The sequence below is a fragment of the Anser anser genome, assembly GCF_964211835.1.
Source record: "Anser anser genome assembly, chromosome: 3".
In the NCBI taxonomy this organism is placed as follows: Eukaryota; Metazoa; Chordata; class Aves; order Anseriformes; family Anatidae; genus Anser; species Anser anser.
The window spans coordinates 58,693,415-58,705,943 of NC_139722.1; the positions used below are offsets into that span (position 1 = coordinate 58,693,415).

The window sequence follows — 12,529 nt, forward strand, 5'->3', positions numbered from 1 at the left end:
AAATGTTTTACATGCAGAAGAAAAAAGGAATTTAAATACTTCCCCTCCAGAAAGCATTTTGTCCTCTAGCCAAATAGACTTGGATGAGTTGGCCTTACCTGGAGCCATAACTTGTTATTCACTGCATCTCTCCCCGTAGCAATGCATTGAAATGTAGCATTCTGCCCTGCATTGACCTCTACATCCCCCAGCCTCAAGAAATGTGGAGATTTATCTGCAGAGGTGGAAAACAAAAAGTACAAATAACACTTATTGCTAAAAAAAAGGTACCAGCAACATTATTGTCTCCCCAAAGACGCATATTATAACAACCTTTGGCTGGAAAACAGCAACAGAGGAAAGAAAATGATTTGTTTCATCTCAATTCAAGAAGAAAGAGTCCTTTTAGTCCTTTCCCTTCTCCTCTGGTGATCCTACTACTTTATTTTATGCATGAGTTATAATAAAGTCTTTTAAAAATCAAAGCCAAGAAAAGGAGATCAAATGCCAGAATGTCAGTAGCACATTACAAAAATTATCCCAAAGAATTTCAATTGTATAAAATCCGTCATACTGAGAAAAAGCCAATTAGAAGGATATTGCTCACGTAAAAACATAGATATTGCTCAGATTATTTGCAATGTAATTTTGAGCTCCATTCTTTTACTAAATGAAATCATTTTCTGCTGTTGAACATAATATTTCAGTAGCTGATAAATTTATTTCCCACACTGGCAAAACCCCTAGGAAAGCTCTGTGGCATGACCACCTGAAGGATTTATTAGACATAGGAAGCTGACAGACACATTTGAGGAATGGGTATATTACACAGCTCTCACCCATTCCTTTCTCAAGAACCACCAACTAAAATAGCTGCTGAGCTGCTATTTCTTTGTGCTTAGAGTAAAATAAACACAAACCGACAAGTGGAATGAAAAAGGTTGAAACATCAGCACAGAAAAGCTTATCTGAATACTGTGTCATGCTGATAATCTGCTGTCCTGGCCATGCCCAAGTACCTTATCTGGTAATTGCAAAAATGAGGGAGAAAACAAAGCCAGATACTGAAGACAAGGAGAGTTTTGCTGAATACTGAGATCAGATAGTTGGGGTGGCTAAAATATAAAGAAGTAACTCAAATACCCCTTTAAGCTTGGTAGCTCATGAGAGCTGTGGTCTTAACAGACTTGGGGTAGAAGAAAACAAGGTGCGAGGTTGCCAGTGAAACTTTATCATTTACCATCTTCTCACAAATCTGGAGAAGGAAGTTTGTTGTGGTGTTATCTTTTCAGAAAGCAATTAAATTATGAGCCATGAGGCACACTACAATGAAATTACATTTGAGAAAGGAGATGTCTAGGGAAGATCAGAAGAGTGGAAAAGAACCAAATGAACAGCAACACACACACACAAAAACGTGATAGCAAGTGTCAGTAATAATTTCTTCCTCAGAACTTTTGTGTGTGCAACACAATTAACATAACTTGGGTTTGCATGTGTGTAATTTTGCCTAGGATTAAACAGGAAAAGGCAAACAAATTCCTTAAGTCTGTCCACAAAATAAACCAACAAAACCAAAAAAACTTCCTTCTACAGTTTGATAGCTGGAAGCCTTTTTTTTTTTTTTTTTTTTTGTAATTACCCCAAGTAAGAAAGGACATGAAATCTGGTAAACCCACATGCAACTGCCAACTCAGTTTTCTGTGGTCAGTGAATATACATATTAACATTAAAACCCAATTTTATCATGCACACCAGCTACGGTTATCATTAAAGGACACTAAAGAATTTCTGCTTCTATATTTGTGCAATACTTCTGGTAGACAAAGATTTTACCCAGGTAAATTGCTATTGCACTACATTTTACCCTGGAAGCTATAACAGAAATGCTATTGAAAGAACAAAGAACATCTGTGATCAAGTGATGAAAACTCAGCAGTCCACAGCAATATCAAATATGTCCTGAAAAGACAGAGAAAAATGCAGCTCTTAATCATTACTTACCACAAGGGTAACTCAGAACCTGGATGTCATCAATGGCAATGTAGCCATTTCTCCCATCTGAGACTTCAGCTTCAAATATTACCTGTCAAAATGAAACAAAAAATGTTTACAACACTCATTTCTACAGAATTCCCACAGTGGCAAGCGTGTAGATATAAGACACATTGCCTTTTTCATTTAGTTGAAGTTCCTACAAGGTTTGACGTCTGAATGGAATATTTATTACCTAATGTATTGCACTTCCGTACTGTTCATATACGTGACTTACTTTGGACTTGATGCTTCTGGCACAACAGAAAAGCATGTTTATTACCTCAATTAACAGCATGCTGTTTTCACTCCACTAAGTGTATAAACATGAGTCAACTCTGAAAAAAAAAAAAAACGCTGCTACTTTCAGACAGGTTCAACATCACAGAACACGAAGGATCACAAATTTTAACAAACTTTGTATACTTGTTGGGGGTCACAGGGTAGTCCACACTCTCCTGTAACTTTCTGCAGCATAATTGTAAAGGAAAGCACGCAGCAGCACAGAAACAGTGCAGCACTCCCCAGTGGCAATGAAAAGAACAGCTGTAGCAGGAGCTCTGCAGCAGCCATCAACCTCATTCTTTATTCTTGCAAGGCAATAAGGAAATTGCGAAAGAAGACATTGTCTTCACATTCAGCTTCTAGTCCCACTCTAAATTGTTCTTGGACTGCTCCAGAGTACAGAGCCATCTTCTGCTACAAATGTAATGAGGTAACATCAAACTGCCCAGAATAAATTGTCAAAGTGATAGAAAAGTAGAGTACAGTGAAAGGGAAAGAAAATAGAAAAAAATAAAGTATGAAGCATGAACACCTAAACTAAAAGGAAGATATAAAACAGGAAAGCACAGCAAGATTGATTCAAGTGATACGATAGAAATTTGTAGTAGTGCTTGCCCAAAGTAAGTATCTTTTGGGGGTCTTCTTTGCAAGACAGGCTCAGAGCAAGTCAGCTGCTCTATACATCAACTCTTCTGTAGGTTACACCTTTTGTTCCTGGGGCAGTGCAATAGAACAGGAGGGCGAGAGGCTGACAGTACAAGGTACCCTGCAGCTGAGGGGCCAAACACAATCCCCATCGAGGACCCCTCCTGGAGCTTCCCACTGGGGAAACCACACCTGAAGAAGAAGTAATGGCCCCTGCACTCTCTCACCCACAAGGCAGTTCTGGGAGCAAGCAGCTCTCATCAACCCCTGGAGCGCCTTCCGGATCTTTCATTCATAATCATTATGGTCCTCGACAAGCTGCCTGGCATTTATGCAGCTTGGCTGGGAACCTCGCATCAGTAACACCTCTGCGCGCTTTTGCTTCTCTCAGTCCGTTTCCTCAGCCTCACATCCCACCCAGACACGAAGCGCAGTTTCTCTTCTCACCAAAGGGATCGCAGTCAGCCTCCTTATACTCAGAGCTAATTCCACAGCCTCCCATGGGAATAAGGAAGAAAAGCTTGCATAGAAAAGTAGATATAGGCGTGTTTACGATGGGTTCAAAGGGTCCCCCCCAGCTTGTTCACAGACTGCAGAAAGGGAAAGCCTGCAGGGCACATACGCTTTCAGAGCACCAGGCACAATCCCTATTCCAACTTCTCCAGAACTTCTTGCTTACATTCTGTCTGCCCTTCCCTCCACTTTTGCTTTTTTTAATTACTATTATTATTTTTACTCACTACACTTAAGTGGCAAAAAAACCTTCATTATCCGCCTCCTCCTCCTCCTGTGATGGCCAACAGCTCAATGGAAAGGAATTCAGTGCCTGTGGGTCCTACTTCATTCCCTTGCACTATGACCTCTCCAACCTGAGCACTATTTAACGGCGTCCACCAGCTCCTCAGACTTCTTCAGAGAGCTAACACTTCTCCCCACTAAGGAACATCAACGTGAATGTCTTCCATTCTCTAACAACTACACCTGGATCCATTCCCTTTTCTTTTTTCCCCCCTTTTTTTCTTTTAATGGTAATATGGTATGAAGACAATCAGAAAAATAAGTAAGAAATAAATTATATTTAAAGCCCTTCCAACTAACCAATTTCTTTACAACCCACTTCAGTTTTATCACACACATGAAAAAACTTGTTTCTCAAATTTCTGTTAAAAACTTAGAGCATCTATATTAAACAGTGGGCTAAATTTACATCCAACTCTGAACTGGGCTGTTATTCATTCATTTGAAATAATGTTGACTCAGCTCCCAGAGAAGCTTGGCCTCATGTGCATCCCTCCTCTGTATGTTGATAATTTCCTGAACAGGGGACCAGAGGGGAAAGCGTTACATTTCTTGGGACACGGGTGGGAATTTACCACCTCACCCCAAATCTTCCAGATTCATTGAATTAATCCCTTGCCAAAAGAAGAAAAGTTCACAGGGAAGAAAAAGATAAAGACACTGAGATCCATAGGGTGAGGGGAAAAAAAGGGTAAAACGGAAAATAAAGAGGGAAAGGAGAAAGGCAAGAAATCTACAGAGTGTTAAAGGGAGTAATGGTTATCAGGTAATCAAAGGAAAAATGAAGTGATTAAAAGGATAGAAAGATAGAGATATTAAAGAGTTAAGACTTCACACGTACAGCTTTGCATTCTTTTTTAGTTACATTTCTAAGAGGTATAAATAGGGAATATAATTTCTCTAGGGTATACTTAGGGAATATAATTTCTCTGGGGAACCTGAGTTGGCAGGAGGGTTGAACCCGATTATCTCTTGAGGTCCCTTCCAATGCCTACAATTCTGTGATAAATACAACTAGAAAACATCTATGGCTATAGACACTACATAGTAAAAGGTGTAGCTCAGTCACAAAATTCTCATCAGGCTTTAATTTGATAACATCTGTTCACATTTAAAAAGGGAAATGGAAACAAGGAATTATTTATATAGATGAAGACAGCAATTTAAAATGTTGAGAAGTCAGACCAGAAACTGAGGTAGTTTTTTTTTTTCCTCACGTATACACACAATACTCGAGAAAAAGCAGACTGTTCAACTATTCCTTTCACCAGAGAAAGTTTATCCTAACAAAACACCAGTGCTTTGGGAGTGAACCCCGCAGCTGGTCTGAACTGCTTTTCAGTTTACAGTCCTAGAAAGAATGGTTTAAACACCTGTATTGTAGCTGAAAAATAATTCAGACTATCACTCCAGCCAGAAAGCCTTACTTGCCTGCACAACTGTAAATGTCCTTTCACTTACTACAATTTAATTACATGCTCATTTAGTGCATTTTCTGAGACACACTTGCTTCCTTTAATGGAGAGGACAGACTGTTTCCTGGGGATGAGTCAGGCTTGCACACAGAAGACTTCTGGAGACAGTTATCCTGTTTTGTTGGTTACAGGCATCAGTGCAATGAATGAGAATAGGAAATGCTGAATAATTCAGATAATTCATATGCAGCTCAAGGGAATTACATTTCATCCCTGAGTTTTCTACACAGTTCCTATGTGGTGCTCAAATAGTTACTTACTTCTTCAAAAAGAATTGCATGCTCTTGTTTATGAAGTGCCTGAATTCAGATACGAATGAATTCAATCACAAATGAAATGTTAAAATTCCCTGAACTGGGCATGCTCCTATGTATTTTGCCATCCCCAATGCACCTCTTGTCCACATATTTGTCCATTCTACCCCTAAAACCATGCAAGCTTTCAGTGTACACAGTATAATTTGAGAACATCCATAGGTTTACTACTGGTAGCACGAAGAACAATTTGTACCTGTCTGCTTTGTACCTGACTTCGTTTAATGACCCAAATCAGTGACAAATCGATCCCAAACATCCTGCTGTATTATTCACAACATTGCAGATCTCTATTAATGTTCCAGGGTCATTTTGTTTAAAGTTTGAGGAGTCCCATATTATTCAATCTTGTATAGAAGCCATTCCTTTTTTCCTTGATTATCATTGTCATCCTTCTTAGAACCTATTTCTAATTGTACTATACGCTTTGAAGAAAATGAGAACAGAGCTGGCACACAGTAATCGAGATGTGAGTGAATCATGCTCACAACAGCATAATAGTGTTACCTAACTTACATCAAACTTCTTCCTTAACAATCTCTAAAATTTCATTTGCTTTTTTTGACCATCATTGGGCTTTGAGCTGATATTTTTATGAACCACAGGATCTTACTGCAGAGTGCTAATGGTAAGCTCTGAGCCTATCGTTCCATGTGTGAAATTCATATTTTATGCAGTGTGCAGTATTTTCTCTCTCTTTATCAAAATGTGCCTGTCGTTTTATTGTCCAGTTACTCACAGTTGGCGATATTGTGATGGTCATTCTTCAGGTCCTCAAAATTAGACATTGCCCTTCTTAATCTAAAGTAGCTTTCATATGCAAACCTTTGTCTTGTCACTGTTCTCTGCCCTTATCCTGGTCTCTTATGAAGGTGTTGAAAGACACAAGTCTCTGTAGAAGCCCAGTGGATTCTTCTGGACATATTAACAATTTATATGCACCTCCTTTTTTTCCTCTTTTAAACAATTATCTATCTATGGAAATATCTTTCTTCTCATAGAACAGCAGTTTAGTTTCACTACAAGCTTTTGTACAGGAACCTAGTTAAAAGCCTTTTGGAAGCCTCTACTAGTGAGATCACCCTTACCCATAATACTTGCTGACCTCTTTGAAGGGATCCAAAGTTGAAAATTAAGCTGAAGTCACCTTAAGTGTATGATGTGCGACATACCACAAAAAAGCGAATAGATTCTAGTTGTCTCATATGAGGCACTGCAAATAGCACATAATTCATTTTCACAGCCCAACTCTAAAACACAGATGATGACAATCACTCTTCATCTAATTTTATTCCACAAACAAATGTTTCTGAAACACTTAAATACTCAACAGTATTTGAATGCAATGCAAGAAATAGTAATTATTGCAGCAGAGATGCCCGAAGGGATTTAGCTGCTGAAGTTTAACGACTACACAAATCTTCACATTCCTACACAGCCCTAACGTTGCATCCTATAATCACAATGAAGACTAAGCTTGCATTTGCAGAAATACACAAAACATCTTAAGGAACAGAGTTCACCAATATTTTATTTTTTTAACTCTTAGCAGGATTATTTTAGGTTTTCTCATTATTAGTTCATTTGAGGCACTCCCAAAGCACATCTGGCAAATTATGTACAAAATGCAGCCAGGAAAGAGGAAGACAACTCCGTATACCAAAGTTTATAAAGTTCAACATGAAATAGGAAAGTAAGGTCCAAATTTCTCTGCAATGCATGCTTTACATCAAACTTTGCAGGACAAACTGGAATGAATGAAAGATGCACATTAAAAATCACAATTTATCTCAGTCATGCTTCTAGATGTGTGTGTCCCTGAATTCACAGCCCAGCTCCATCCACCAGGAGAGCAGAAAATGCATCTTCCATGCCCCAGAAAGCCCATTACCTCTTCGGCTATTCTGCACAAAAACTTAGTAACCTATGGCCCTCTGGCTTTTGGCTTACATACCTATATTCCAGAAAGCATTCACAGCTCATTTTCATACCTCTAGATTCAGCATTTTAACATACCATTTACTGCTTTATCTGATACCTAACCTTAGAACCTAATTCTCTCTAGATTTTGTAAAAGCTATTTTCTTGATGTAAACCAGAATCACAGAATCATCTAGGTTGGAAGAAACCTCCAAGATCACCGAGTCCAACCTCTGACCTAACACTAACAAGTCCTCCACTAAACCATATCACTAAGCTCTACACCTAAACGTCTTTTAAAGACCTCCAGGGATGGAGGCTCAGAAACCACTGCCTCCAAGTAGGTTACTTCAGTATAGTTTGAGATGTTCCTCATCCCTCCTCCAATTGACTAGTTCTGCCTAGTTGAGATACTGAAGAATGCTGGAACGTCTCAAAGTTTTGAAGACAGTCTTATCAGATGATCATACATACAGAAGAAGCATCTATATAACAATTGGACAAAAGTCAGTATTAGTCAAATCTTAGTTACAACAGAAACCTAGTGTTTCATTGACCAATTTTTCCTGCTAGGTTCTAAAATGCATCATTAAAACAAGCTGAATAGGATTTTGAGATCGAAATAAGAAAAAAAAAGAAGTGGAAACACTTAGATCTTGCAATTTCCACAGGGCATTCAATTTGCAACCATTTTTGTTCAGCTATAGGAGGGCTTCTAGTAGTTTAATTATCTGAAATTAAATTTGTAAATAGATCAATTCTGATGCTTGGTGGAAAGTTGTATTAGAGAGCTCTATGCAAACATAAGGTATCTTGTGTGACAGCAGTACAAAACCAACCAACCAACAAAAACATGAACTGGTGATCATCAAGTACAGTCTACAATGACTTGAAACTTTGTGCTCTTTCCTCACTGCTTCAGTATGCACAAATTCTGATAGCATGCATTTTGACCACGCTCCCACATCTTTTCTATTTAAGTTGTGAACAAAGCGAATGAAGAAATGACTTAGAACCAAGAGGAGCAGTGGAGCTTATTAACCTCACCAGACCTAAACACTTAGTCTTTCATAAACGTATCTAGTGTGAAAATTTCAATGATTTTTTTTCTACTATATACATTTTTCCTTCATTAAGTAATTTTTGTAAAAGCACAGTAGAGTGACCCCAACTATAGTACAAGTTAGTACTTATACTATAGAACTGGTTAAGATTAAACAACACATTGTTTGTTTTGTAGTAAAATAGCTTTCCGCAGATGAAAAACCATCAACAGAAAGACCAATTATGCAGAAAACAATAAAAACATCAACAAATCCCATTCAGTGACAAGGTTCTAATTCTATTTAATGCTTTTGCAGCGTTAAGGACATTTAAAAAAAAAAAAAGAAAAGATTTTATTCACAAAAAAATAAAATAATCATGAAGATACTATCACATTACAAAAGAAATACTTAACAAAAGCTAGCTGAAAACAAGAAGGGACAACGAAATAAATTTTTACCTAACATAACAAAAACTTTGTTGACATAATAAAAAACATTTCCCTTGTGAAAGTTATAGATCATTTTGCTGAACTAATTTAGAAATCATGAACACATAATTACTTCCATCTGAATGCTTAAGTAATGCTGCGCGGCAGCCTTTGCTGCTGACAGGGCCCAGGAGAATTTCCAGCAGAGTAAATCAAACACTTGAGTGAAAACTTTGGGACCTAAATTCTGCTAAGTCAGCTACTGCCCTATTACTTTTTTTCCCCTGCAATATCACACCTTCTGAGATTGAAAGATGAAGGAGTTAAGGCTGTCTTCTCTCCTATAACCTTACCAGCAGAGCTGGCCTGCAAGGGCTTACAGGTTCATCAAACCTCTCAGAGTCATCCACAGGGGCTCTTGGCAGACACCTCCTCACACCCCCAAACACGTATCTAAGGTCTGACAAACCTTGCAAAGTCTGCACTATCAAGATTCATCTCAGTTCACACTCTGGTGAGAAACCCCCCCAGAAAACATGCCTACCAAGGGTCCTCCTGACCCCAGACCATGTAACCTTAGAGAACTTACTAGTCATAAGTGAGCTAGCGCATCTACACAGTCCCAGCTAAACAGCAACATTAAAATTGTCTCTTGAGACATAAGAGAGAGTTGTAGGTAAGCTTTAGGTAAGTTCTGCAATTTAAACATGAGGAGAATTGCTAACAGTAAGCTACCTCCACAAGCAAAATACATAATTAAGATGAAGCCCAATAAACCTTTGAAAGGGAATGTATCTTCAGTTATCTGATACAGGGGAAGCTGGAGACTACATTTAGTGCCCCTGGATACCCCTGGTATTACAGTTAGGAACGCTACAAAAATAAAAACCTTCACATCCTTCCACTTATCTGCATTTACTCCTCTTAAGCTGTGTATGCCAAGCCTTTCTAGGTGCATGCTTAGAAAACATCTGGACAAACCACCACACACAGAAGAGTTGCAGCTGCTCTGGCTTTGTAGTAGCAGTAGTTTATCCTCTGGAAATACTTATGGTCTTACAAAACCCCACCCTGCTCTTGACCAGTTGATCAACGTCTTGATCAACTTGAAGAAAAATCTTGCTTACATAGTCTGCAAACACAAGATCTTCAATAAACCGAAATATTTGTTTAAGGGTAAAAGTACTTAATGATTTAGATTTAAACATAAGAATAATACTGGGTGCAAAGTCAGGACACTTTGAACTTTTAGCCATGGGAAACAAAAACCTTGATAGGACTGTAAATCATGACATTCATATGCTAAAACTGTTACAGTAGCAATAAGAGACATAAGCTAAGAACCAGTATGAGTTATTTAATACTTATTATTGTGATAAACCTAAACTTTATGAAAACCATTTCCAGCAGGACAGAAGCAGTCCTAGCTAAAATAAAAATGCAGCAGTACAAGTCAGGCATGATGCCACTATACTCTGCTGAGACTGGAGAAGAGGTCAGTCTTTTTTGCCCTTCAATGACCCTTGGGAATTCCCTACCACGTGGAGCAAAACCAAACAGATTTTTATATATATTTATATATACGCACACACACACACAAGTACATACATATATACACATCATGAATACGTTCCTTCTCAAACCAGCCAAATTAAGGATTCATTTGAATATACTCAGTAATCATAACCGTTATGCCTTCAAGTAACATCTGCATAGATCAATAAAATTACCAGTTTCTAAACCATGAGATATTTTCCTTGTTCAAGTAAAATAAAATGACAGCATCATAGAATTAGTGTACAATGAACAGAAAAAAGAAAAAAAAAGAGAAGCCAACATGACAGACTGAAACCATCAGACAAAATTCACTGGTTCATGTTACATCCTACATATTGCTTTCTAAAACAACGTTTTCCAGTCCATATCAGAGGAAAATAGCTAAAATCACTTATTTTCAGAACAGCAATGAAAATGATTTGAAGCACCTGTGCAGGGCATCAAATCCACACCCAGGCATTTGCTTGCTTCAGACAGAGACACTGTTCAAAACTACTTTCTAATTCCAGAAACCACCAATCAATGTTCTGGCTGGTACATAGCTTTCTTTCCTTTCCTTTCCTTTCCTTTCCTTTCCTTTCCTTTCCTTTCCTTTCCTTTCCTTTCCTTTCCTTTCCTTTCCTTTCCTTTCCCTTTTCTTTTCTGCTCCTCTATAATAAAACTGAAATGAATTAAAACTGGAGCTATCACTCTCCGTTGCTTCCACCAAAAGTGTTCATATTCAACTTATTTGAAGATGAGCCCCTCCCAAAAAGGGACTGAAGTGTGAAAAAGCAAATTGAAAAGATACGTTCTTGAATGAAGTCATTCTTGTAAGGGGTCCATTCATACCAGAGTGAAGGAGAAGATAAGCCTTTTTTCAGAAAGAGAGGAATAAAAATGGTACCCAGCTTATTTAGAGAAAAATCTTTAAAGCAAAGAAAAAAAAAAGTAAGAAAAAAAGAAAATGAAAGAAAAAAAGGCTTGATCATAGGTTTTTGCCAATATAAGAAGAAAAGAATAATTGCAAGCAGAATACAGTTGCCAAAGACTGTTGGCCACTGATGTTCTTCCTATATTACAAAAGTTGTGAACATCATGATGGGAACAAAGAACGAGAAAAGGCAAGAGGCAAGACTGTGCTACATCTTGTACTCTGGGTCACCAGGAACAAAGTGAAGAATAATGACAAGAAGTCTTAACTCAGGATGGTTAAGACCAAAATCTATTGTACTACAAATGGAAGGCTATCTAGTTGATATAGTTTAACAGATATTTGCAAAGAAACTTAACATTAAAAAAAAAAAAAAAAAGTAACTCACTTGAACCAACAGACAGGTTATATCAAACAGTACTACGGAAGTACTCGTTGCATCAGCACCAGCCTATACTAACCCTAGAAATAGCACTGTTTTGTGTAGGAAATTACTCTGACGTTCTCTCCAAAATGTACTTCAGGATATGAAAGTAAAATTTCATCCCCTAATTCCATACATCATCTTATTTTATCCTGTGTATTCTTGCATTAATTGGTGCTGGACAAATACAGAAGATGACAGCCATCTGTACAAACAGCTTATGTCTAAAGACATAGGAGGGATGACGATGACGCTTCCTTGCTCTCAGTCTTGCACAACATCCACTAAGCTGAACTGAATTTGGCAGAGTTGAATCTGGCATAGGATGTCAAGGGCAACAAGAAGGACTTCTGCAAGTGCACAAGCAGCAAAAGGAAGACAAGAGAAAACGTAGCCCTGCTGCTGAATGGGACAATGGCTCTGGTGTCACAGGACAGGGAAAAGGCAGAAGTACTGAATGCCTTCTTTGCCCCAGCCTTTGCTACTAAGACTGGCCTTCAGAAATCCAAGGACCCAGAGACTCAGGGGAAAGTCCACAGAAAGGAAGATATGCCTTTGGTGGAAGAGGACCAGGTCACAGAATACTTACAAAATGAACATACACAAGTCCATGGGCCCTGATGGGATGTACCCACAAGTGCTGAGGGCAAAGTCATTGCAAGGCTATTCTCAATTAACTTTGAATGACCATACTGAGTGGTAGAAGTGCCT

General features: G+C 38.3%; 1 protein-coding gene across 6 annotated transcripts in view; it reads right to left on the reverse strand.

Annotated features, from left to right (window-relative positions):
• PTPRK (protein tyrosine phosphatase receptor type K) overlaps positions 1-12,529 on the reverse strand; it is a 422,368-nt gene that overhangs the window by 229,954 nt on the left and 179,885 nt on the right. For all 6 annotated transcript variants that reach the window (XM_083828076.1, XM_083828073.1, XM_083828074.1 and 3 more), the window contains exons 4-5: positions 1,984-2,065; positions 99-214 (exon numbers count right to left, since the gene is read on the reverse strand). In XM_083828076.1, the coding sequence (XP_083684202.1) occupies positions 99-214; positions 1,984-2,065 (198 nt within the window). The remainder of the gene's footprint in view (positions 1-98; positions 215-1,983; positions 2,066-12,529) is intronic.